We start from the raw sequence: 26,854 nt of genomic DNA, 5'->3' as shown, positions 1-26,854 counted from the left end.
ATAGTAGTGACAGTCTCCCATTAATATCGTCAGATAGGCAATACACGCAGAGATATTATCGTTGAAAGAAATATTCTAACCTGTCCAATTGACTAAACTACCAATTGCCGTGGTATGAAAAATATCAGAACGATCCACACTCGGTCCGAAAATCATACGAAACTTTATCTTTGTGTCTGTGGTCAGCTTAACACTTACCTGTTTTTAACCATTCCAGTGTGTGTGCAGAATGATAGAGCCGACTGATAACTTGGGCAGCACAGAGGGGAGGAATTAACAGCTTTTTGGTATTGTGAAATTATAGAAAGTAAAAGTAAAGCTGCGATACTAGAGCATTTGGTACATTTGTAATATGTGCCTCTTTGCTAAAAATAGGTAGTTTGCCTTTAAGTTAACTTAAAGGCACTAAGTTTGCAGTAACCCATAGCAACCAATCAGCAGGCAACATTTACTGGTCACCTGTTTAAAGCAAACATCTCATTGGTTGCCATCAGTTGCTGCTTCTTGGTCAACTTAGTGCCTTTCATTACATATGGGGATTAGCATGTTAAAGAATGACTCGTGCTGTGCAGATTTTTTAGTTGGCCTTTGTTTTTTTTAAATATTTTTAAAATTACCTCTTCTGCTTCTTTCCAGTTTTCAAATGAAGTGAGAATTTAAATATTGTGATCAGTCCTAACCTCTGAAAATACTTCTCAACTAATGTACATAAATATACATATGCACTTAAAAATGAACATGAAATAGGACTTGTGTTGAAATTATATTCTGCTTATTGTTCACTGAACTCCCCTTTACTTAAAGCTAATGTCCCACGTAGTGGATAATCTGCTCCTACGCTTCTTGATGTGTTCTTGATGTTCCTTGCACCCAGACAAATTGTATGTAAAATGGATGAATGCTCTCCATTAAAGTTGAAGTTAATTGAAGAAAAAAATTCTGTCCCCTTCCCCCCAACCAGGATATTTTTTTGTGGAAAAAAACAGTGAATGAGCAGTTTTGCAATTCTTATGTACGGCCAAATATGTGTTAATGGAATGTGAGACTTCTTGTTTCCCCGGCACCACTAGCTACGGTGTCTGATTCTCCCAAGGGACTAAAGCTGGCCACAGATGTAAAGATTATGAAAAGATCTTTTCATTATCGTGAGACCACGATTATCTCGAAATGGCCGTTTAAATGTACGATTTGTCCATCAACTAAAAAGTCCATTTCAAGCGATATTGCCAGGAAAACTAAGGGTATCTGCTTGCTTGGCCCTGCAAACAGAGATAGATTGCACTGGGACTGATACATTTTTTTTTTTAACCTGGCCGATCAATTTTCTGACAGATATCGGACGAAAAATTGTAAGATGTACAATCGTTTGATTCCCACTAACCTCACGATAATTTGACAGATTGGTCAGACTGCACTGAAATCGATCGTTCATTGAAAAATCTTTGCATCTGTGGGGACCTTAAGAAATAAGCAATCGCTGTAAAGCTCTGTGTATCTGCACAATAAATAAATAAATAAATAACCAATGATCATAATTAAAAGTTGCCCTAAAATGACCATCCACCGGCCAATATGAGCTACCCTCCACACTAGTGATGTGCGGGCTGACACGATACCCGCAGGACCTCTGGGTCGGGTTGGTTCGGGTCGACTCGCACTGCTCCTCATGGGAGCACGCCACCTTCAAATGCCGGCATTCGACTTCCGGTTTTATAGTCTTGCGTCTGCTCGCCCCGCCCCTTTTGTGAAATCATCGGCAGGGCGGGTCGGCGCGAGTATATCAAAGGACCCCAGAAGCGCGGGCTGCAGCAGAGCAGGTTAGGGTCAGGTGCGGGTCAGGAAAACCCTGACCGCTCATCACTACTCTACACCAAGTCAGATGCTCACTGACCCTTGTATGGTGACCTGCCCATTTATCTGGTTAAAATGTACCAACATTCCCATAAACAGAAAATAACCGTTTGTTTCAGCTCTATTAAACATTCCCTTTATTTTGAGCTCTACAGCTCATGTTGAGATGGCTAAATATACCCAACCGGGATTAGAGGCTGCTAGTGTTACATGATGGAGATTTTCCACTTCACGGAAACTTAAACCTAAAATTGCCCTTGCTATGACTTGTAGCCCAGTGGTGAGAGGTCAGTTGTTGAGCATCCTGTTTGTTCTGATACAATACTCAGGGAAATGTTAAAGGGTAAAAAACATTTTATTTTCAGTTGTCTTATGCATTAAAGATGAAGACCCCTGTGCAAAAAATACTTGGCTTCCCAATGCAATAAATAATTGTCCTCTAGGTCCCTAGTGCCTCAAGTGCTTGTGTAGTATGCTACAGGGGTCTTTATGCGCGTGCATGAAATAGAGCATGCTAAATCAGAACTCCATTTTATAATAGCATTGAGGCTTTGATAGGCAGCATGGCAGTCCAGTACTAGATGACAATAAAAATAATATATAGATAGGTATGCACACTCAAAAGAAGGCAAGTATGGTATATTTAAAATAAAGTTTTACTTGTTTATGCAAATAATACACACAAAGCCACAATAGTAGGCCTGTATAATACAATACATAAGCTTACATGGTATATACCTAACGTTTAAACATAGCCACAATTACATAACAGTAAACAGTAAGTATTACAATTATACAGCAAGGAGCAGATACACCTACCACCAGTATGAGAATGGCCCCAACGTTTCGGCGTAAGCCTTTGTCAAGGGGATTCTGACGTTTGCCCTATCGTGTGGAGCTATAAATACCCTGTTCAATTACCACATGGTGTGTGACGTCACTTCCGCCTATGTCACTTCCGCGGATGAGTCATCCGCTTAGCAACACGGCTCTCTATATTCATTGTACTTGCCTGCACTACAGGGAAAGCATGCGCTCATGTTTACTCTGTCGCTAGGTAACCAAAACATGGGGTAACTCACGATAGTTCACATAGCAACCAAATGTCATCCAGCAACACAGGATATAAACCATACTACTAATTAATCACAGATCAAAACAAAAAACCAATTTATCATATAGATAAAACATATAAATATATGTTCTAAAGTGCTTGTGTGCAGAATTAATTGATTTATACCATTGCATATAATAAAATCGATAAAGTTGGTCATATGACCTCAAAAGTGAGTATGTGCTTATAATCATGTGTCTCAATGTATCCAATCGATGATCTGGGTCATATGACCTCTAAAGTGGGTGTGTGCTTATAATCATGTGTCTCGATGTGTCCAATGTGTATAATCGATGACCTGGGTCATATGACCTCTAAAGTTAGTATGTGCTTATAATCATGTGTCTCAATGTGTCCAATCATATGTAGGGAATTCATGTAAAAAGATTTGTTCATAAAAATACATATAGTAACCAATCATCTTTCATTAGTTCATTATAGTGACAATCAATATTATAAAACAGTCCATATTGTGCAATCTAATATTAAACAATATAAAAACAGACCCGTGGTCAGTGCAATATATTTAAAGTGACAGTGCTCATTAACATATTTCCTCGTTTTTTCGAGGAAAAAAGTAAAAAAAAAAACAAGTAAAACTTTATTTTAAATATACCATACTTGCCTTCTTTTGAGTGTGCATACCTATCTATATATTGTTACGTTGTGGGGTACCCATTGTAGGGGTACCCTTTTGATGTTTGCACCTCTTGCACTGTTTACCTACAGCATTTGCTGAATTGGTGTGCCCTCCACCCATTACTAAATTCTGACAATAAAAATAAGCCATGTCTGTTTGGGGCTTAAAGGAACAGTTTAGTATGAAAATAAAAACTGGGTAAATAAATAGGCTGTGCAAAATAAAACATGTTTCTAATATAATTAGTTAGCCAAAAATGTAATGTATAAAGGCTGGAGTGACTGGATGTCTAACAGAACAGAACACTACTTCCTGCTTTTCAGCTCTCTAACTCTGAGTTAGTCAGCGACTTTAAAGGGGGCCACATGAGACATAACTGTTCAGTGAGTTTGCAATTGATCCTCAGCATTCAGCTCAGATTCAAAAGCAACAGTTATGACCCATGTGCCTCCCCCCCCAAGTCACTGATTGGTTATTGCCTGGTAACCAATCAGTGCAAACCAAGAGAGCTGCAAAGCAGGAAGTAGTGTTCTGGCTATTATGTTACACATCCAGTCACTCCAGCCTTTATACATTACATTTTTGGCTAACTAACTATTTACTCAGTTTTTATTTTTATACTCAACAGTTCCTTTAAGTTGCATTTTCCATCCGCTTGCAATTTGGTATTACGTGTTAGGGATGTATTATCCAGAAGCTAATTATTCAGAAAGCTCCAAATTATGGGAAAGCCATTTCCTTTAGACTCCATATTAATAAATTAATTCACATTTTTAGAAATTATTTACTTTTTCTCTGTAATAATAAAATTGTACCTTGTTCTTGATCCCAACTAAGATATCAAAGATAATCTAATACTAAAATATACTGGCCAATGAGCACATTCTGCTTAGATGCAGTCCTCTTTGAGACCATAAATGGGTTATAGTAACACTGATTCAGTGCACATACTGTAGACTTCAAGGTGCTTGTGGCTGGTCAGCCGTTCATTAAGGGGGCCAGCTTTGCTATCGCACCAGCATCTTCACTGGACATTCTTATCTTGGCAACTGGTCATCGTTGGGGGTCTGTGGAATCTTAAAGAGGCACCTCCTCCAAGTTCCTCTTGACCCCACAGCTCTGCTGGTGGTCTCCATGGCATCGGTAGCTTCTATGGACCAGGGAATTAGTTCACCTTTGTGTAGTGTCAAGAGAAAAGGTAGAAAGCACTTAATTGTTAAAGGAACAGTTCGGTGTAAAAATAAAAACTGGGTAAATAGACAGGCTGTGCAAAATAAATAATGTTTCTAATATACAGTAGTTAGCCAAAAATGTAATGTATAAAGGCTAGATAGACTGGATGACTGGATGTGTAACATAATAGCCAGAACACTACTTCCTGCTTTTCAGCTCTTTGTTAGTCAGAGACTTTAAGGGGGGCCACATGGGACATAATTGTTCAGTAAATTTGAAATGATCCTCCGCATACAGCTTAGATTCAAAAGCAAACCGTTATAACCCATGTGCCTCCCCTCAAGTCTCTGGTGACTGTCTGGTAGCCAATCAGTGGAAGCCAAGAGAGCTGAAAAGCAGGAAGTAGTGTTCTGTCTATTATGTTAGACATCCAGTCACTCCAGCCTTTATACATTACATTTATGGCTAACTAACTATATTAAAAACCATTTTTTTATTTTGCACAGTCTATCTACTTACCTCGTTTTTATTTTTATACTGAACAATTCCTTTAATGTTATATTCCCTAAGGGCTGTTACAATCCACAGATGCACCTTCTTGTTTTTATTTCACTTTGTCGTTACATGATCGTTGTATTTTTTTTTTAATCAGCTGTCTTCAGGTGAATGTTTTAATTCATCCCCATGTAAAATACCTCTTGTGGCCACACTTTACATTTAGGTTGATGGTACACAACGCGTTTTTTCTTTGTTGTTATCATTGGGATAGGGGAAAACACAATTTTGAATGGGCAAAATATGTTTATATTGAAACAAAAGTCAAAAAGCAGCAGTTAGCATTGCCAGTCTCTGGGGAATGGCAAAGTTGATGTGAGCAGACTTCAGAGGGGCGGTACTGTTGACATGGCTATTCTTCAGGGGAATATTGGAAATCTGCTATACAAATTAACTGTAAAACCACAAACAATGAAAGAAGTGCAAATTGTTATATACTGTACAGTAACTCTGCATCACACTAACAGCCTAATATTGAGTGAACTGCCCCATTGGGTGCAAATTAGCGAAGGGAGATCTATATCCAAAGCAATGAAAATCACCCAGTTTTGACATGAATTGAATTCCCCATTACTTGTGTAGGACACTTCTTCACTGCCCTGAAATGGGACGTGACTTTTATTGCTTACAATCAAAGATGGAGAGGAAGTGAGACATACAGTGACAGTAGAATTGATTAAGTGATTGTAGAATTCATCTTCATAAGCATATTCTAAGGCTGCAGTTTTCATTTTCTTTCTTTATTATTTAGCAGTTCTTTAGTTTGGAATATCTGCAGCTGATTGGTTGCTGGGGTCCCATTTTCCCTAGTAACCAGACAGTGGTTTGAATGAGGGACTTGAATATGAATGGGAGAAGGTCTGAATAGAAAGATAAGTAATATAGGGTAACAATAACAACATAATTGTAGCTTCATAGAGCGATAGAACTTTGGCTGCTGTGGTCAGTGACTCCCATCTGACAGCTAGAGGTAGACGAAGAAGAAAATAATACAAGAACTATCAATAAAATACAAAATTAAGACCAGTTGAAAGGACACTAAGAAAAGGACATTCTATAACATACTAAAAGTTACTTTAAAGGTGAACAAGCCCTTTAAACATATGTTTATTTTGTGCAGACGTGTGCATCACGAGGCTCCTGCACTGTATGACGAGAGGTTGGGTCTATGGCCTCAGACCTGGAAGCCACAGAGGATGGCAATTCCACAGATCTGGCAAAGCCCCTCTACCTCCAGTACTTGGAGCGAGCCCTCCGCCTTGACCAGTTTCTCCGACAGACCTCGGCCGTTTTCAACCGGAGCATCTCCAGGTACCTCCATTCTACTCTAAATGTTCACAAGTGTATTTTGATGTCTCTATCACAAGTACAGTGTTGTCTTATTGTGGGCCTTTAAAGGAGAAGCAAAGGCTAACATTAAGTAAGCATTACCAGAAAGCTCTATAAAAAGACACCAGTAAACCCTCAAAATAATGCTACCCTGAGTCCTCTGTCAAAAGAAACACAGCATTTCTTTCCTTCTATTGTGTACACATGGACTTCTGTATCAGACTTCCTGTTTTCAGCTTAAACCTCCAGGGCTAGGGCTTGAGCATGCTCAGTTTGCTCCTCTCTCCCCCTCCCTACTGTAATCTGAGCCCAGAGCTATGAGTGAGCAGGGAGAGACTGCTATCCTAAACAAACAGGGAGAACTTCTAGAGCTGTTTACTCAGGTATGGTAAAGTATTCTGCAGAATAAATATAGTGTTTTAGCTTGCACTATTGTGGCTAACCTATTGACAATAAAGAGTAATTAGTTGAGGTTCATGAGCCATTTATTTTTTTTGCTTTTCTCTTCTTAATCTAGTGATGAGAGTGAAGATGAGTTGGATGAAACACCCATACTTCCTGAGGCTGAAGATCCTTCCTTGCAGGTGAAAGAGGAGCCTATGTCCCCTCTGCTTGGGGAACCTTCTGGAGAAGGGAGCACAGATCTTCTACCAGTTCATGCACTAAATGGAGTCCTGAAACCAGGTCAGCTTTAGCACTAGTTATATATATGAGAACTACCACTGTATTAATTTAGTGCTGACCATATCTGTTGTGTGTGTTTTTTATAGAGCCAAAGTCAGAAAGAGGAAGCTTCTATAATTTCTCCAAACTTAAGAAAAGCAGAAAATGGTTGAAGGTAATGTAGTTTGGGATTCATTTTTAAATGTATTCATGTATCTGTCTGTAGTAAAGAATTCAAGTCTGCTTCCCCCACCAACTCGTATACCAGAACCTTTCATAGCTAAGAGCGTGTTTCCGCTGTAGAACTACATTCTAAGAGTAATGGCACTCATTGTGGTCTGTTGTCCGCTCTATGTTGTCTCCAGTGTGGTGTATAAAGTGTCAGAAAATACATTTGTGTACCATCATGACTGTAAATTTCCACAGGTGCAACTTATCATTTACATAATTGTCATTAGCAGCTTTAACTGGAGGGTATATCCCTTTGTTCAACGCAAGTTTAATGAATAGGGCTATGAATTTTTCTTTGAGTTGAATTGGTTTACATGTCTTCATATCAAGGCATTACAACGCTTTATCCTCTTTAGAACATCCTGCTTAGTGATGACTCTAGTGATACGGACTCTCTAAGTGAAGAGGATGAGGAGGAGTTGTCGCTGTCGAAGGAAGAACTGCATGACATGCTGAGACTGCACAAGTACAAGAAACTGCACCAGAGCAAATACCAGAAGGATAAAGAGGTGAGGATTTTTGCTCTGTAATCTAAACGTGTAGTGTACACCGAACATTCCTTTCTCTTAAAGGAGACTGTGGGACACAGAGTCCATGGTATATTTAAAATATGTTTTAATGGAAAAAAAAGCCAAAGGACTAGTTTCTGCATATAAAATCATTAAAACGGAATGCAGTATAATAGTTCAGAATCTAAGACTCATTTTATTCACAGCTTTTTACTACAGGTATGGGATCTATTTTCCGGAAACCCATTATCCAGAAAGCTCCGAATTACAGATAGGTCGTCTCCCATAGACTCCATTATAATCAAATAATCCATATTTCTAAAAATGATTTCCCTTTTCTCTGTAGTAACTAAACAGTACCTTGTACTTGATCCCAATTAATATATAATTAATCCTTATTGGAAGCAGAACCATCTTATTGGGTTTATTTAAAGTTGACATGATTGTCTAGTTGATTTAAGGAATCAAAATCCAAATTACAGAAAAATCCATTATGCGGAAAACCCCAGGACCCCAGCATTCTGGGTAACAGGTCCCATATCTGTATTAAAAATTGGAGCGGTGTCCAAGTCACTTATCTATAGCAAGTTTTACAATTTTTCTGCCCTTGCCCACTTCTGATGATGTCACTTCCAGTTTACAGCAACATCACTTCCTGCTTAACTGTGGTTAGTGGGTCGTGGATCAGGTACCTGATTGTGGGTTTAGAGGTTCTAAGTGGGTAAAAATGCAGCTTGTGAGTCTGGGTCACTCCCAGGTTTCAAAAATTGCTTCCACACAGGACTGTATATTCTGACTTTTTGGCTCAATGTAGAGAAATGTGAATGGCACATTTTTAAAATCAAATCAGGTTAGTGATGTGTATCACGAAGGGTTGCATTAAAATTGGCACCTCTAAAAGTTTCGATATGACTTGTCCTTTAATTTCTGGTCCCATTGCTGATAGAATTTTGCTTTGTAACATTTATTTAGCAGCACTGCGACCCAGCTTGCGGTCTGTGCTTGGCATCAAGTTCAGGTTATATTTATTTTCCCTCGGTTCCTAAAACTGCATGATTGTTAGGCAGTAGATGTGTGATTGCTGTCTCTGACCTTATACGTCTTGTTTCCTAGCTCCACCAGTATCAGTACTATAGTGCCGGACTTCTCTCCACCCATGACCCCTTCTATGAACAGCAGCGCCACTTGCTGGGTCCCAAAAGGAAGAAAATCAAAGAGGAGAAGAAATTCAAAGGTGAGATTGCAAGTTAGTGTTTATAAACTTCGTCTTTAATACTTTATATATAATACTTTACTTTACATTTACAATACTTTACTTTATATATAATACTTTACATTTACACACATTATCAGTCTGCTTTTATTATTTTTTAACATTCTGGGGGTTATTTATTAAAGGTCTAGTTGTGTTTTCTCAAAAAATGTTAGTTTTTCTAGTGTGCTTTCACTAAAAAACTTGAATTTTTCTAAGCGAAAAAAAACTCAGGATTTTTCGACATTTATTATTTCCTGAAACTGCAGAATCGGAAAGTACTCCAGCTGAAACCTGTAGAATTCATGTAAAAGTCAATAGCAGAGGTCCCTTTAACCATCTGAAGATGTTTTTTTTTCACGATTTTCGTTTTTTTTACACTGGTTTGCCTAAAAACTCAATAAATCTGAAGTATTCAAGGTTTTTAAGTCTATAAACTCAATAAATTTGAGGTATTCAAGTTTTTCCCCAATTACATTCAATCAGGTTTTTTACATTCTGATTTTTTCATAAATAAGCAAACATTTGACTTTGAATTGTTTATTCAATTCAACCTTAAAAACCTCATCAATTAGGTTTTTGATAAATAAGCCCCTTAAAATTTTTGTCTGTACTTAATTTGTATCTTCAACCAGCATCTGCATTAACACGATGTGCTATGTGAGAGGTTTTTATTTTGTTTCTCTGTAGAGGCCTATTTTTGTCTTTCTGTTTAAGCACTAAAACAATTGTATACAACAGAATATCTGTTGCTTATGTAAATGTGTGCTCTCTTTCAGCTGGAATGGCTGCCCCCACGACTACACAGCAGCTTATTTCTATAATCATATTCTAGCCTCGGGAAGCAAACATGCCATTTGTATTAGTAAACGCTAACAGTACATTATATTTTGTTGTTACTGAAGAAAATCCCTTTTTTCTGTAAGTGTTAAATGATATAGATCTTTGGTTTAATTCTGTATAAATTCCACTGTATCAGCATGATTTCCAGCATAAGAAATTTCTGCATTTCCAGTTATTCTGTTTTTTTTTTTACTATCTCTGACCTTGTTCTCCAGGCCAGTGTTCCTCTTTGCAGAAAAATACACAGACTGGGGGAGTACTTCTAAGTTGTCAGAACAGCTGTGTTTCAGGGTATACCACGGGCCAGTGCATTTTCTGGCATAGAGGAGCACCAGCCTGGGGAACAAATGAATTTTAAACACTGGGGTGCCTGATTGCTACCTCACTCGTTCTTTAATTAAGCCTTTAAGTGCCAGCAGAATTTCACATTTTGGTTACGCGAAATGCCAGCCGTTTTTTTTGCTCTCTCAATTTAGGGGCATTTTCTGAGGGGAAACCTATAGTTTAACTAGGAAAACTATACATTGTTTTTTTCGGTAGAAACTGAGCTTTCTAAATCTGCCTGAGTTTTCATGTATTTCCACCTGAAAAAATTTATAGTGCTAAATACCAAAAAAATACCAAAAAAAAATGAAAAATTACCATTTTTCATCGTATATCAATTTATACCAGAAAAATATTTCATTTTACGGATGAAAATCCAACTGATTTGGAAAGCCTTATGTCTCCCGAACGTGCCAATACCAGATATGTATAGTTTTAGGGAGATTTAGGACTTCTGTACAGCAAAAACTCCCTGCAGTATATTACCGAATTTTGAAAGCTCTAAGGCAGAAAATGGCATGCTTTAGATTCCAAGGCAAAAAATCCTGAAACCGTAGGTTTACCCCAGAAAACCATACATTTTTGAAAAGTACACATTCTGCCGATTACAAAATGGGTAACTATGTCTCTCTACTCCCAACTACCAAACATAAAAGCTTGTCTGAACATAGCGGTTTTTCTAAGGTTTTATTTTGCTGCTCCGCATATCCCAAACTATATTAGGTACCAAGAAAAAGCACATGAAATATGATTGCCAGGGGTCCACTGAACAGTTTGATACCCATTATGCATAGGTTTACCAAAGTATCTGGCATTTAGAGACACCAATATGAAGTTAGCACATCCAAATTGTTCAGGACTTTACTTCAGCTACTGAAAAATCAACACCTTGACTGCATTTTTTGTGTGGTAAAAACACAGAAATATATGTTTACCCCCCAAACCCATATATTTTTGGAAAGTACATATTCTACAGAATCTAAAATGGGTACCCATGCCTTTCTGCTCCAAACTACTGAGTCACAAGGCTTTGCCAAATTTGGCGGTTTTGGTGAAATATCTGAAAATTGCCTCAAAGCTTCAACTTTCCAGCATCGTATTGTCCATGTATCATAACCAGCATAAAGCATCCTAAATATAAACATAGGGGTCTACTAAACAGTTTGATGCCCAATGTGCATAGATATACCAAACTATGTGGCACACAGAGACCCGTAAATGGATATATAGTAGATAAAATTTACAAGGCAAAACAAAATAAGGCAGTAAAGAGTGAAATGTGAAAAAATCCAATAAAACCACAAAAATCAATGTTTTTTTTTCCAGACTAGTGTAATCGGCCGTCAGAATCACAGTTTGAATATTTTAGCTGGGCCAAACAGGTTATACGGCTAGAAACAAGTGAACACAACATATGCAGAGCTGAAAATGCAATAAAATGGCTAAAAATTCAATAAAATGGCTAAAAATGCACCAAAATGCCCAAAATTGCAATATGATCACCGAAATAACATACAAAAGGTATTGCACAGTACGGTTAGCGAATACGCTATTCGTAATGGCAATAAAACATTTTTTTCAGCCAAAAAAAGAGACGATCCGATAAGAAAAAAAAAAGCCACAATGCCATGTATGCGCGCGTGCGTGTACACAATTGGTAAATTACATGTTATGTGCGCGTGTGTGCGTGTGCATGTATGTGTAAGTGTGAATCTAAGTGTGTATTACTGTAATAAGTGTGTGTTGGTGTGTTTGTGTGTGTAATTGTTGCACTAACCTGAAAAAGTTGCTGGAGACTGTTGCAGACTATCTGGAAGGGCCCCAGGAAGACATCTGCGACGTGATTCCTGTCCCTGTGCTGTGGGGGCGGAGCTGGACGGCGCAGTGTAGGCTGCAGCAGCAGGACACGTAAGTGACACGTGCCTGCTACTGTTTTGGGGCCCCTGGGTGTTCGCGCCCCAGGGGCCACTCGATCCCCTGCTCTGCTCGTTGCCTAGGGGCAGGGGATCGAGGAGGAACGGAGCGAGCGGCTCTAACAGCCGCTCCCCCGCTCCAGAACCCGGAAGTGCTGCAGAACGTAGAATGTACGTTCTGTGGCATTTCAAGTTACTTTTCCACAGAACGTAGATTCTACGTTCTGTGGCACTTAAAGGGTAAAGCAATCTCTTAGCTGCAGCACATGTAAATACATGAAAAAATGCAAATAAGGCTCTCTAGATAGATATTAGATACGTATATAAGAACACAGACGTTCTATAATATTTATATGAGAAAATTATTTTGTCTGTACTATTTGCGACTTCAGGGCTGAAAGGGCCTGGAGATGGGAATTGTACTGGACCATTTATTTGAAGGTTTTCTATTAAAAAAATAAGCTTTATTGCACTTTGGACAGATTTAGACAAATCCATAGCTACAATTGCCCTATGAGATTGTAATCTGCAGCCAATAAACTGTAATGTAGCAACAATATATACATCTATGTAGCATGTGGGGAAACACCAGCACAAGCGGTGGACGGTTGCCCAGTAAGCATACATAATATTGTCAAGCAGCACCTCTGTTCTAAATCTAATGGCAGCAAAGAATTAACTTTTTGCGATAAATCTCCCTCCTATGTAGCCAAGTTGAAAAAAGTGAAAAGGAAGAGGAGGCGGGAGGAAGATTTATCAGAGGATGAGCTGCCACGCCGACACCACCATACCAAAGTGTTTGCCAAATTCTCCCATGATGCCCCTACGCCAATCGGGAAGAAGAAACACTTGACATTAGAGCAGCTGAATGCTCGCCGCAGGAAAGTCTGGCAGATGATTGTCAAGAAGGAGTTGCCAAAGGTGAATGTGTGATGATAATCTTTATGTAATATCAGTGTATAAGGATAATTCTGACAACGTTCTGCATTAAATGAATTAAATAACAGATGTTTGTAATAATGCCAAGTAGGGTTGTTATATTTGTTTGACATTTTAAAACATTTTAATAGTCATGATGATTGTCAGCTTCCATGTATTTTTCTATTTTTAGAAGTTTGACAGGTGTGTATTGAGGGCCCTTTTGTGCAATTTCATAGATAATATTTCTCACTTTGCATTTTCCAGGCCTACAAACAAAAAGTATCAGCCCGAAATTTGCTGCTAACAAATAGTAAAAAGGTAAGCTGAGCTAATCCCATAGATTGTAATTTGTCAAGTACACTGGTTTCATGATTGAATACATACGCAGCACTATTTCAAACTTCTGCTTTAAATAATTGAGCACTGCTACATATGACAGTCTTTCAGACAGGCTCTGGCAGTAATAGTGGAGCTAAAGGGGCTCTAAACTGAGCAACAACTTGTAAACGCTTTCAAATGTAGTCTTTGGGCTTCAGTTTGTGTTAAACAGAAACAATATATTTACTGAAAAGCAGAAGTAAAGGTACTTTATTTTGTACAGGTATTGGACCTCTTGTCCAGAAAACAGTTCCAGAACCAGAAAGCTCCGAATTACGGATAGGGCATCTCCCATAGACTCCATTTTATCCAAATAATTTTTAAAAATGACTCCCTTTTTCTCTTTAATAATAAAACCATACCTTGTACTTGATCCAAACTATGATATAATGAATCCTTATTGGAAGCAAAACTGGCCTATTGGGTTTATTTAATGTTTACATGATTTCCTGGTAGACTTAAGGTATGAAGATCCAAATTATGGAAAGATCCATTATCCGGAAAACACCAGGTCCCGCGCATTCTGGAGAACAGGTCCTATACCTGTACACTAAACCATTTCATTAAATCGTAGGCTTATGATATCAGACGCCAACAGGTTCTCAGTCATTAGGAAACTACAACCAGATGTCTAGCTCCCAATGTAACAGGATTCTTTCAGGGGATTTTGCAAGGGATTTCACAACTCTAGGCTATACCTACTGGAGTCCGTACAGTCTGGTGTCTGTTGTACAAAATTGTGAAAAAAAGCTGCAGACACAAATTGTTTCTGACATAGGATGGCTTTCCCCCCAGTTTGTGGTACTGGCCAGTTTTAGTGCTCTTTAATACATATGGTGGCTAGAGTGTGCTATGGCAGTAGCTATCCTATCTATCTTCACATGAAACTTTTGCTCAACTTTCTGGTAAGGTGCCTGGCCTAGCTTAGTTCCAGACTTCTTCCTACTGAGGATTTCTACAACATCCACCCCCCATATTTGTTTTGAATCTAAAGAGACAGAGCTGTGGGCTTCTTTTTGTCTCCCCTTGGTTCAGAAGTGACCTATTGGGATGCATTGAAGCTAAATCAGTACAAATTACACGTGAACTGGTTAACCATTCCGACTCCCGTAGCAAAACTGTAATCTGTCCGAGTAGAGCATCTGTCAAATTTAATTAGAGGTGGCTGTGCACACAAGGGCAATTTAGAAAAAAAAAGTCTACATTATCAGTAATCTCTGACGGTGCAGGAGACAAAGGGTGGTAAGAATATAAATGAAAAAAAGAGTCTCGATTTGCACTCAGTAGATAATTTTAAAATTCATTAAATTTTATTCAAACAATTGTCATTTTTGTTAATCACCATCTGCCAGTCAATAAATTAATTAATTAGAAATATCAATTAATGTAAATAGTTTAAATTTATTTAAACACATTAAATTAATATTTGTAACATTTCATGTAATAAATTAATTAATCAAACCACCATCAGTGTAAATAGCTCAATGAACCATCTAATAAAAATGAATTAAAGTTGATGAATTATGAAACAGTCCAGGATCAAAAAATGAATTGTCTAAGAAAGCCTGTTGGTTCAAGGACGCAAATCAGCACGGGCCCATTCTAACCTCTCCTCTTCTAGTTCTATTTTTTAACAGGAATTTTTCTACAATTAATTTTTTGATACTGGACTGTTTCATAATTCATCAACTTTAATTCATTTTTATTAGATGGTTCATTGAGCTATTTACACGGACGGTGGTTCAATTAATTAATTTATTACATGAAATTTTACAAATATAAATTGAATGTGTTTACATGAATGTAAACTATTTACATTAATTGATATTTCTAATTAATTAATTAATTTATTGACTGGAAGATGGTGATTAACAAAAATTACAATTGTTTGAATAAAATTTAATGAATTTTAAAATGATCTACTGAGTGCAAATCGAGACTCTTTTTTTTCATTTATACTATTTAGAGCATCTGGTCTGGTTTGCACTTCTAATGGTGGGAATAGGATCTCAGACCAAATGTTTTTTTGTTATGGTGGACAAGTATATAATGAAGCCAAACATAGTCCTGCACTACAGCAAAAACAGTCAAATTTAAGCACCTAATTGTAAATGTACTGATAACTAATTATCTTTTAAGAAATTGTCTTTATTTTCTTTGGAGGCATGACACACAGGGTTTATTGGGGTCTGTGTTTTTCAGTTGGCCCATCAGTGCATGCGGGAGGTGCGCCGAGCTGCTATTCAGGCGCAGAAGAACTGCAAGGAGACTTTGCCTCGGGCAAGAAGGCTGACCAAGGAAATGTCTCTGTACTGGAAAAAGTATGACAAGGTGGAGAAGGAGCATCGGAAACGGGCAGAGAAAGAGGCATTAGAGCAACGCAAGCTAGATGAGGAAATGAGAGAGGTAACAAATGAAGCCCTTTGTTTCAAGAACTTCTACCCTGTAAGGATCAGGTTACATCATTGTAAAAGGGTGGGGGGAAAAAGTTTGATATATGAATCTTAAGTTGGCCATAGACGCAAAGATCCGATCGTACGAATCATCGAACGATCGGACTTCTCCATCTCCCGACCTGCCACTAACCAGATCAAATAAAGTAGAAAAGAACAGATGAGCCGATGTTCTGCCCCTGACCGCAATCGTACAAAAGTTTATATCCGGCAAACACTGGTCTCCCAATGAAAATCGCATGATCGGCAATACACGCAGAGATATTATCGGCAGCCGACCTATATCTTTTAACCTGTCCGATCAACCAAACGACCGATCTCCGCCGGACGAAAAATGTCGGGACTCTCCACACACGGTCCGAAATTCGTACGAATTCTCGATCAGATCTTTGTATCTATGGCCAGCTTTATTACATGTAGAGGTGTTTTTACACAGTTTAATCATTAGAGGTTGGTAAAGATCTGTGAGTAAACAAATGCTCTGACTTGGTCTAGTCTTGTGAGCATACGGATGTCTGTTTCTGTGGGAACAGTTATTATTTGGCCCTTGCATTTAAACATACTAAAACTCTTAATTGCTTATGGCTAGCTTTGCTTCGTTTGCAGCTGTTATAATGCTGACACTCACAGCAAGATGCATTAAATGCAGTGCAAATTTGAACCTACAACTTGTAATTATAATATTATTATATGCCAACTATATATTTAAGAAGCATTTCAAAAGACTATGTCTGGACATGCTGTACTTTAAATGCTGAACATTCTGAACTGTACCAGCCCAGAGGTCAGCAGACTTACAACAATAATGATCCAGGTCTTCAAAATTGACCCCAGTAGCTCCCCATCTTGGATCTGGTTAAGCCATATTTTGAGTGTCAGTGGCACTGCACATGCTCAGTGTGCTCTGAGCTGCTATTGAGAAGCTAAGCATAAGGGTTGACAGAAAGTGTTAGCAGATGCTTTGTGTGCTGTAGAAGCTGATAACTGCAGGGCTGAATTGTAATGGTTCCTGGTGCAGGATGTGCTTTTTTTTGCTGCCTTTTAATGTGAACCTGAATTAACAATGAGACTTGTATGGTAAATGAGATATTGAATATATACACAGTATAGTGTGAGTTGGTCCTTAAAGGAACAGTTCAGTGTAAAAATAAAAACCAGGTGAATGGGTAGGCTGTGCAAAATAAAAAAATGTTTCTAATACAGTTAGTTAGCCAAAAATCTAATGTATAAAAGCTGGAGTGACTGGATGTGTAACATAATAGCCAGAACAATACTTCCTGCTTTGCAGCTCTCTTGCTTTCCACTGATTGGTTACCAGGCAGAAACCACTCAGTAACTTGACGGGGGCCAAATGGGTCATAACTGTTGTTTTTGAATCTGAGCTGAATGCTGAGGATCAATTGCAAACTCACTGAACAGTTATGTCCCATGTGGCCCTTGAAGTTGCTAATTCAGAGTTAGAGAGCTGAAAAGCAGGAAGTAGTGTTCTGTCTATTATGTTACACATCCAGTCACTCCAGCCTTTATACATTACATTTTTGGCTATCTAACTCATTTAGAAACATTTTTTATTTTGCACATACTATGTATTTACCCAGTTTTTATTTTTACACTGAACTGTTCCTTTATGTTCAGGTACGACAGCAGCCCATAGCATGTGCTGTGAAAAAGCTGAGAAAGTGGGGGGAGCTACAAAGGGCATTTTTAGAGGGACAGTTCTTCACTCCTATAGGGCTGTGTTGACATTAGGCCAGTACTGAACCCCGAAACACCAGTTGTAGCACTAGTCTAATTCTTTTTTGGACATTAGCCTTCCTTTTTTTTTTTTTTTTTGGGCTAATCTTTATTGGTCGGTATAATGCTGGAAGCTGCTTAACCACACAGGGATTACTTTGTATCATTCCGTTTTTCTCTTTGTGCTATCAGGCCAAGAGGCAGCAGAGGAAGCTGAATTTCCTGATAACCCAGACAGAGCTGTATGCTCATTTTGTCAGTCGCAAGCGGGAGTCTGGTCCAGATTGCATACAAGAAGAGATCCTGCGCAAGCTGGAAGACAGCTCATCTCAGGAGCAAGTTGGGGGATCCTATCTAAACCTCAGTCAGATGGACTATGGTAAGTCATTACAACATAGAGCAACTCTGTGTATGGTTTGAATGTAGATTTGTCTTTTTCTTCAACTTCAATTGACATTACTTTATGAAGTTACACATTGAATGATAAATATTGAGCAGCGTCTCTGCGCAGTTCCCAACTTATATATTCGTGAACTGATAACATCACAGAACAAACCCAAGAAACTCTTTCTGTAAGTTGGTTCTTTTCTTGTTCATGCTGTGGGGACACAAGGAACTTTTGGGGCTACAGCTGATGAAATTAAACTTGGAAATCAAGGAAATATTTTCTTAAAGGGGCCTCATCATCCAAAAAAATCATTAAAAATCCTATTTTATCACATTAGTCAAGCAAAATGAACTTTAATTACACTGTATAAATTATTTGAATCTTGTTTACTTCAGTCTGGGAATTCATAATTATAGCAAGCAGACAGGAGCCATTTTGTGGACACTGTTATTAAGGCAAGCCTTGTATCATCTCTGAATCTTGGTGAGAATGGGGGACCTGATGTCCATCCCCATGCCCTGGTTACACAATTAAACGGTGAAGAGAATGGGGGAATGTGGGGAGAACAGTGACATCTAGGAAGTGCTGAATGGAAAGTGAAAGTAATTGCTTGCCCCACCTCTATGCCTAAGGCATAGAGGAGGGGCAGACAATATTTGATTGACAGCTGAGATTTTTAAATGAGTTTACATTTGCTATGAATGCTTTAATAAAAAATATAAATTATATTTTGTGTTTCATTTGAAAAGGACTTTTATTATACAGCTTTTTGTGTCTGGGTGACAGGTCCACTTTAATGCATCAGAAGAAGATATAAAAATGAGTAACTCGCTTCTATTGCTTATGCTTCCCATGTCCAGATTGCAACTTTAGAATACAGGCCATTGACTAGGGAACCCTATACTGTACCTATTTCAGCAGGGGCCTTATTTTAACTGTATCCACCACTGGTTTATTTAAAGGGGAACTCCGGCTTCCAAACCAAAATTTGATAAAGAGGACCACATAACACAGAAACCCCTTATATACCCATCACAGTTACCTGTTTCTTCAAAAAGTTTATAGAAATGCCATTTTCTATGCTGAAATCCAGCTGTTTAACAGTTCATCTCTTTCTGCGTCATTTGAAATCCTGGCAGGCAAGGAGGGACTTTTTTTTACGCTTTGTAGTTTGGGAGATCATCAATCCTCAGAATCCCTCGAGAGCTAACTTGGAGTTTGATATTGGTCATATGTAACATACATACCTTTTTTGTTTTTTCAGACAGTGACTATTATAAGTCTCAGGCCTTAAAAAATGCAGAGGAGGCCTTCAGGATTCATCAAGCGCAGGTAAAGTTTGATGAAAGGAAAACACTAGCCTCTCTTGTTAGTGATTATCTCTATCTGTTTGCCATAATGTAATTAGGAATAAAACCATTACTTTACATGAAAACACTTTACATCTAAATGTCATCTCTGTATATATTGACAGATTAGAAACAATAAACCTCTAAACAACAATGGTGCACGATTTTTAACAGTACATACATTCACATTATATGTTTAGGTGGGGGAGCAGTATTACACAGGTTCTCTTATGATATAGTGAATAAAGTACCCCCTCTTGTAAAATATAAGGATATTATAAGTTACCGAGGAGTTTCATGACCATATAAAAACACGAGGCCGAAGGCCGAGTGTTTTTATACAGGTCATGAAACTCCGAGGTAACTTCTAATATCCTCATATTTTACAACTGGGGGTACTTTATTTATTATAATACACAAATTTCAGTGAGTCATGTGACAGAAATGACATCAGAACTCACCGTTTATAAGGATATAATTTACTATATATTCATGGCTTTTGTGTATTATAAGAATATAATTAACAGTGCAGTGAAGTTTATATAGTGAATAAAGTACCCCCTCTTGTAAATTACAAGGATATTATAAGTTACCGAGGAGTTTCATGACCATATAAATATAACGAGGCCGAAGGCCAAATTTCATGAGTCATGTGACAGAAATGACATCAGAACTCACCGTTTATAAAGATATAATTTACAAGATATTCCTAGCTTTTGTGTATTATAAAGAGAGTAATAGATTATGTAAGTCGTATAACTAACGGAAAAAAAATTGGGTTAAAAGTAAAAGATAAAAATAACCACCAAGAAAAAACATTTTTTGAACCATCTGAGCCCGGAGGTTGTTTGGGAGGAGGGAAAAGCAACTATATGCCTTCAGTCCATAACATTTGGGGGGGGGGGTTGTTGTTGGGACCTACCTAGTGACTGCACTGTGAACCCCCTTCAAATTGATAGTTATCATATTTAGAGGTTTGCCCAGTCATATTTTTAATGGAAACTGACTAGAAACGGTAGTTGTATTGTGTTAAATATCAATAACTTTTTCCTCTTGGTTGGTTGTAAAGTGCTGTACAGGTATGGGATCCTTTATTCTGAATTATGGAATGAACATTTCCCATAGACTCCATTATTATCAAGTAATCCACATTTTTAAAAGTGATTCCCTTTTTCTCTGTAATAATAAAACAGTACCTTGTACTTGATCCAAGCTAAAATGTAATTAATCCATATTGGAAGCAGAGTCAGCCTATTGGGTTGTTTTAATGTTTACATGATTTTCTAGTTGACTTAAGGTATGAAGATCCAGTTTACGGAAAGATCCCTTATCCAGAAAACCCCAGGTCCCGATCATTCTGGATAATAGGTCCCGATCATTCTGGATAATAGGTCCCGATCATTCTGGATAACAGGTCCCATACCTGTACTTAGTTCTGTGATTAGCACCTCTTTCCTTGTTGGGCAGAAAATACATATGCTCCAGTTCAAGACACATTCACTTTCTAACATACTTTATTCTAGACAAGGTCATTTGATGAAGACGCCAAGGAGAGCCGAGCAGCTGCCCTGCGTGTAGCCATTAAGTCAGAATCAGGTTTTGGGGAGAGCTACAGTCTGGCAAATCCCTCTATAAGGGCGGGAGAGGACATTCCACAGCCCACTATATTCAATGGCAAACTCAAAGGTTACCAGTTGAAAGGCATGAACTGGTTGGCAAATCTGTATGAACAGGTAAGTTAGGCATGGTAGGAATACGGCTGAACCCTGTAACCAGGCTGGAGTTATATTTATTTGCAGTAGCTGAAGGTTGAGCTGTATTTTTTTCCGATTGTTCACCAGAAATAAAGACTTTTTTCAATTAATTTCCATTTTTAATTTTTTTACTGTTTTTAAAGGGGAAAACGTTTTTTTTTTTTCAAAACGCATCAGTAATAGTGCTGCTCCAGCAGAATTCTGCACTGAATCCGTTTCTCAAAAGACCAAACAGATTTTTTTATATTCAATTTTGAAATCTGACATGGGGCTAGACATATTGTCAGTTTCCCAGCTGCCCCCAGTCATGTGACTTGTGCTCTGATAAACTTCAGTCCCTCTTTACTGCTGTACTGCAAGTTGGAGTGATATCAACCCCTCCCTTCTTCCCCCCCCCCAGCAGCCTACCGAAAGAACAATGGGAAGGTAACCAGATAGCAACTCCCTAACACAAGATAACAGCTGCCTGGTAGGTCTAAGAACAGCACTTTATAGTAAAAGCCAAGTCCCACTGAGACTAATTCAGTTATATTAAGTAGGAAAAATAACAGCCAGCCAGAAAGTAGTTCCAGTAGTGCAGGCACAGGTCACATGGCTGGGGCAGCTGGGAAACTGACAACATGTGTAGCCCCATGTCAGATTCAAAATTAAATATAAAAAGATTTGTTTGCTCTTTTGAGAAATGGATTTCAGGGCAGAATTTTGCTGGCGCAGCACTATTAACTGATGCGTTTTGAAAAAACCATGGTTTCCCATGACAGTATCCCTTTAAAGTTTAACGTTCCTATCTCTGGTGTTTGAGTCTGGCAGCTCAGTAATTCAGGTGCAGATTCTGAACTGTTACAATTTTGCAACATTTATTTGATACATTTCTCAGGAGCATCTCTGGAGTATTAGCAACTATTGTATCAATTCTAACAGCTGCCTTTAATGAAACCCAGGGATTCTGTTCAACAGGAACAAAGATAAGAAATGTATCAACTAAATGTATAAATTTACAGGGTCGGCGACCCTCCTCCCAGAGCTGCTTTAGAATGTGAAAAAATGTCACAAATAGAAAATAGAAAGTTATTGGTTATTTGTTTATGGTGAACTAGCTGAAACCAAATTAACTAAAAACAGTGTTGGAAGGGGAACAACCCCTTTAAAGGAACAGTAACACCAAAAATTTAAAGTGGTTTAAAGTAATTTAAAATATAATGTACTGGTAAATGCAATTGTGTAACTGGTGTGTTTGCTTTATAAACTACTATAGTTTATATAAACAAGCTGCTGTGTAGCCATGGGGGCAGCCATTCAAAGCACAGGTTATATAACAGATACCAGATGCACTATGTTGAATCCTATTGCATTCTATTTCACATTTTTTAGCTTAAATGGCTGCCCCCATAGCTACACAATACCCTATTTACATAAACTATAGTTGTCTTTCTAAAGCAAACACATACCTTTTACCAATGCATAGTAACAGTACATTATATTTGCATTACTTTCAAATATTTTTTATTTTTTGGTGTTACTGTTCCTTTAAATAGCATGAGGAAAATAAGTAGCTGCCTTTTCAGTGGCTTCTTTTCTTCCCTATGACCATGAAAGACCTTCCCCATTATTCATACTAGTGAACCTGCAGCCTAACTGTCTGAAGTCTTTAAATTCATAAACCAAAAAATCTTGAAACTAAACTTTCTTTATTGTATTTTTATTTTCAAGGGTATAAATGGCATCTTGGCTGATGAGATGGGGTTGGGTAAAACCGTGCAGAGCATTGCCTTACTTGCACATCTAGCAGAGGTAAGGTAACCCTACACTGGTTCAACCATACTGTAATCCTTTAACAGTATTCATTTCATTTCATTTTGTGTTTCTGGAGTTTATCAGACAGACAATTGTGGCGTCTTCTGTTAGAACCTTTGAATTTAGTAATTTAGCTGCTGAAATATGCACAGCTTTCAACCAAACAGGTCAATTTATACTGCAATTTTTTTTTATTTCCGTTTCAGAGAGAGAACATCTGGGGTCCCTTCTTAATCATTTCACCTGCTTCCACTCTGAACAACTGGCACCAGGAATTCTCCAGATTTGTTCCAAAATTTAAGGTAATTTTTAACCAAGTTGTTAATGATGGCTTACCTACAACACAAGTTATATGTTGCCCATTTGCCATAGGAATAATATGTTGATAATTCAATATATTTAGTCTCAGGATGTAATTTTGGCTAATCCATGTGAAGTGCTCACAGCAGATGTTATTTACATGTACAATTATTTGGGCCTTTTAATGTATTGGTACATTGGTCTGTAATCCTCTCCTAGAGCAAAGATTTCTCTTTTAATCACATCACTTCTTTCATTATCTCGTTCTATAGAGATATCTCTAGTTATTTGTGTTCTAATGTATCCTCCCCCCCCCAATTTTCTTTTCATTTCAAGGTACTCCCGTATTGGGGCAACCCTCATGAGAGAAAAGTAATAAGAAAGTTCTGGGGTCAGGTAAGATGTATTGTTGCATTTGTTATATCGATTTTTTTTAGGCATCTGACCAGGAACTGTTTGAAGTCTCTCAAATAATGATATGATAATCTCATCATTTGTTCTTTTTTCATCTTGCAGAAAACGTTATACACCCAAGAAGCTCCTTTCCATGTGGTTATCACAAGCTACCAGTTGGTGGTTCAGGATGTAAAGTACTTCCAGCGTGTAAAGTGGCAATACATGGTGCTAGATGAGGCTCAGGCTCTTAAGAGTAGTTCAAGGTATGTTATCTCATATTCCATATAATGGGCGATTTACTGAAATTTGCACTTGGAGTATTTGAGTGATGTAATCTATATTCCATTGTATACAAAAAGTCTTGGACATATACAATGCTGTCTCCAGGGGAGATCCTGGCCCGATGCTGTCCCCTCCCCCCTTCTCGCTCCGTGCTCAACACTTTAGAGTCGGAGTGGGTCAAAGGGGGGACATATTGCTAGTGCTCGGCACTAACGGAGCAGATTTTTTATTTTAAAATACAGAAATTTGGCTCTAGGCAGCCTTTAGCTGCCCCTGGTAACTGGCTGTCACTGTCGCATGAGGCAAGGTTCTCAGCTTATACAAAATTTGCATATGGCAAACAGTATTATAAATAATGTATAAATACATTTCTCTGTCATCTCAGGGGAACACAGGGAATGATTGGATTAAGCTCCATCTATTTGAGGCAGGACACTTGAATAGTAATTAAGGGGCATGTCCACCAGGCTTTACCCCACACACTGTACACTCCTATCGCTCATTCAGTTTTTCAAGTGTCCTGCTCCCAGGAGGATGGACATACATGTGAGAGTCTACAGTCAGGATGTGGGTGACACCCGGGCTGAGACCAAAGGCAGGATTACCTTTTCTTTTATACGGTCAGCCCCCAACGAGGTGCAACACACCGGTGTCAATCAATATCCTTGAGCTGTTCAGACCACGTAGACGTTGCCTGCTCTGACTGACTCAGTGTAGTCTGGCCGGGGTGGGGGTAAGTGGCGCGGTGCCTTTATTTAGAGGGATACTGCCCAAAGGTTTTTACATAAGGGGGGGGCAAGACCCCAGCTCCCCCCCCCGGTCTCACTTTCGCTCCAAAGCCAGTGAGAAAAGCCATAACACAAGTAAAACTAACCGGCCCCACAACAAACCCTCAGGATAGAAGCCCGTTTCAGCCTGACAGGGCACTCCCTCTGGAATAGTTTGAATGGATCTGGGGCAAATTACTACGTTTCCGGGAGGTATGGATCCGTCATTCTTCAGATGCCTGGGTAAATGAAATTGTGACAGAGGGATATCACCTGGACCTTACAACCATCCCACAACAGTTCAACACCCAGACACAAACTGTCCCAGCGACAAGGTCCAGCATCTACGGACCCTCAGCGGATTCTACATGAAGGTGTTGGGAGTCACACCGCGAGATTCTACATGAAGGTGTTGGGAGTCATGGTTTAGACGATAGAAGCAGTTCCCTTCGCCCAGCATCACCTCGGGGAGCTTCAGTGGAATATTCTTGCGGCCCAGAGGCGCAAATTCCTTCTCCGGGAATTAAGTCTATCATCCTCATAGCTCCAAGATGGCTCTGTCGTTCCTGGGTCTCGGATCTAGTAAATCTCTCAGGAGAGGAATCTTGGACTCTGCCTCTCATCCTGGACCTTCTCTCTCAGGGTCCAATTCTTCACCCTTGTCCTGCCAACCTCAATTTGATGGCGTGGCTACTGAAACCGCGATCCTGAGATGGAAGCGGTTCTCGGATGCTGTCATCCTACCATGCTTGCAGCCCACAAACTGGTCTCCGCCAAGACGTACCATCAGGTCTGGTCCACTTACCATCGGTGGTGCCAACGTAATAGTTTCAATTCACTAAAGTTTTCCAGCCACACCATCTGGCCTTTATACAGGAGGGACTGTCCCTGGACATGTCCCTCGGGTCGCTGAAATCTCAGTTTTCGGCACTTTCCATCTGCACATTGCTCCCCGATGTTAAGATTTTTCTTCAGGGAGTGGCGCACATAAAGCCCCCGGTACGTTCACCGGTGCCCAATTGGGACTTAACCCTATTCCTACGTGCCCTGCAACGCGCTCCCTTTAAACCCATGGATTCTATTCCACTTTAGTGGCTCACATGGCAAATCGTTTTTCTGCTGGCTATTGCCTCAGCACGGAGAGTATCTGAGATCTCTGCCCTCTCCTGTAGGTCTCCTCTGTTGACCTTCCACAACGACAGGGCAGTACTTCATACTTCTCCCTCTTTTCTTCCCAAGGTGGTTTCCACTTTCCACCTCAACCAGGAAATTACGATTCCTACCTTCTGCCCATCCCTTCCCAATGCGAATGAAGCGGCACTGCACACCCTTGACCCCGTTAGGGTCCTCAAGTTTTACCTGCACCGGGTCGAGGACATCCGTCATTCGGACTCCTTGTTCATCCTTCCCTCAGGCCCTCTCAGGGGCACACCAGCTACTAAGACTACCATATCCAGCTGGATAAAACAGGCCATCCAGAGATCCTATTCATCACAGGGTCAAGTTCCTCCAGACTCAATCAGGGCACATTCCACCAGAGGAATGAGTGCGTCCTGGGCGGAATAATTGTGCAAGGCTGCAACATGGACTTCAATCCATACTTTTGCCAAATTTTACCAGTTTGGCAGCTTTGCGGCATCTGACACCCGCTACGGCAGGAAGTTACTTTAGGCTGCAGTGGCTGGTTCCACGTAGGCCTCTACTTCCCGCCCTTGATTCAGCTTTGGTACGTCCCCACTGTCCCTGTGTCCCCCAAGCAGACCTAGAGAAAAGGAGATTTTGTGTACTCACCGTTAAATCTCTTTCTCTTCAGTCGCTTGGGGGACACAGGGCTTCCCTCCCTGGATAGAGGCCTTCTCTTGGCTTCAGACTTGGTTGACTCAGCCATCTGTTCTTCTTGTAATTAGTTATCAGTTTTTCTGTTGATTATTAATAACCTCC

The 26,854-nt window shown here is 39.2% G+C and overlaps 1 protein-coding gene across 1 annotated transcript in view; it reads left to right on the top strand.

The window, feature by feature from the left end:
• Positions 1 to 26,854, top strand: part of ino80.L (INO80 complex ATPase subunit L homeolog) — a 78,414-nt gene that overhangs the window by 12,536 nt on the left and 39,024 nt on the right. The window contains exons 2-16 of the mRNA XM_018231253.2: positions 6,454 to 6,644; positions 7,180 to 7,346; positions 7,433 to 7,500; positions 7,913 to 8,065; positions 9,179 to 9,299; positions 13,107 to 13,318; positions 13,583 to 13,636; positions 15,899 to 16,102; positions 18,076 to 18,262; positions 19,536 to 19,603; positions 21,144 to 21,353; positions 23,085 to 23,165; positions 23,375 to 23,470; positions 23,805 to 23,864; positions 23,985 to 24,127. Of these exons, the coding sequence (XP_018086742.1) occupies positions 6,502 to 6,644; positions 7,180 to 7,346; positions 7,433 to 7,500; positions 7,913 to 8,065; positions 9,179 to 9,299; positions 13,107 to 13,318; positions 13,583 to 13,636; positions 15,899 to 16,102; positions 18,076 to 18,262; positions 19,536 to 19,603; positions 21,144 to 21,353; positions 23,085 to 23,165; positions 23,375 to 23,470; positions 23,805 to 23,864; positions 23,985 to 24,127 (1,967 nt within the window). The 5' untranslated portion in view covers positions 6,454 to 6,501. The remainder of the gene's footprint in view (positions 1 to 6,453; positions 6,645 to 7,179; positions 7,347 to 7,432; positions 7,501 to 7,912; positions 8,066 to 9,178; positions 9,300 to 13,106; positions 13,319 to 13,582; positions 13,637 to 15,898; positions 16,103 to 18,075; positions 18,263 to 19,535; positions 19,604 to 21,143; positions 21,354 to 23,084; positions 23,166 to 23,374; positions 23,471 to 23,804; positions 23,865 to 23,984; positions 24,128 to 26,854) is intronic.

Source organism: Xenopus laevis, chromosome 8L (genome assembly GCF_017654675.1).
Source record: "Xenopus laevis strain J_2021 chromosome 8L, Xenopus_laevis_v10.1, whole genome shotgun sequence".
NCBI classification, from domain to species: domain Eukaryota; kingdom Metazoa; phylum Chordata; class Amphibia; order Anura; family Pipidae; genus Xenopus; species Xenopus laevis.
This window is presented reverse-complemented; position numbering and strand designations above follow the sequence as displayed.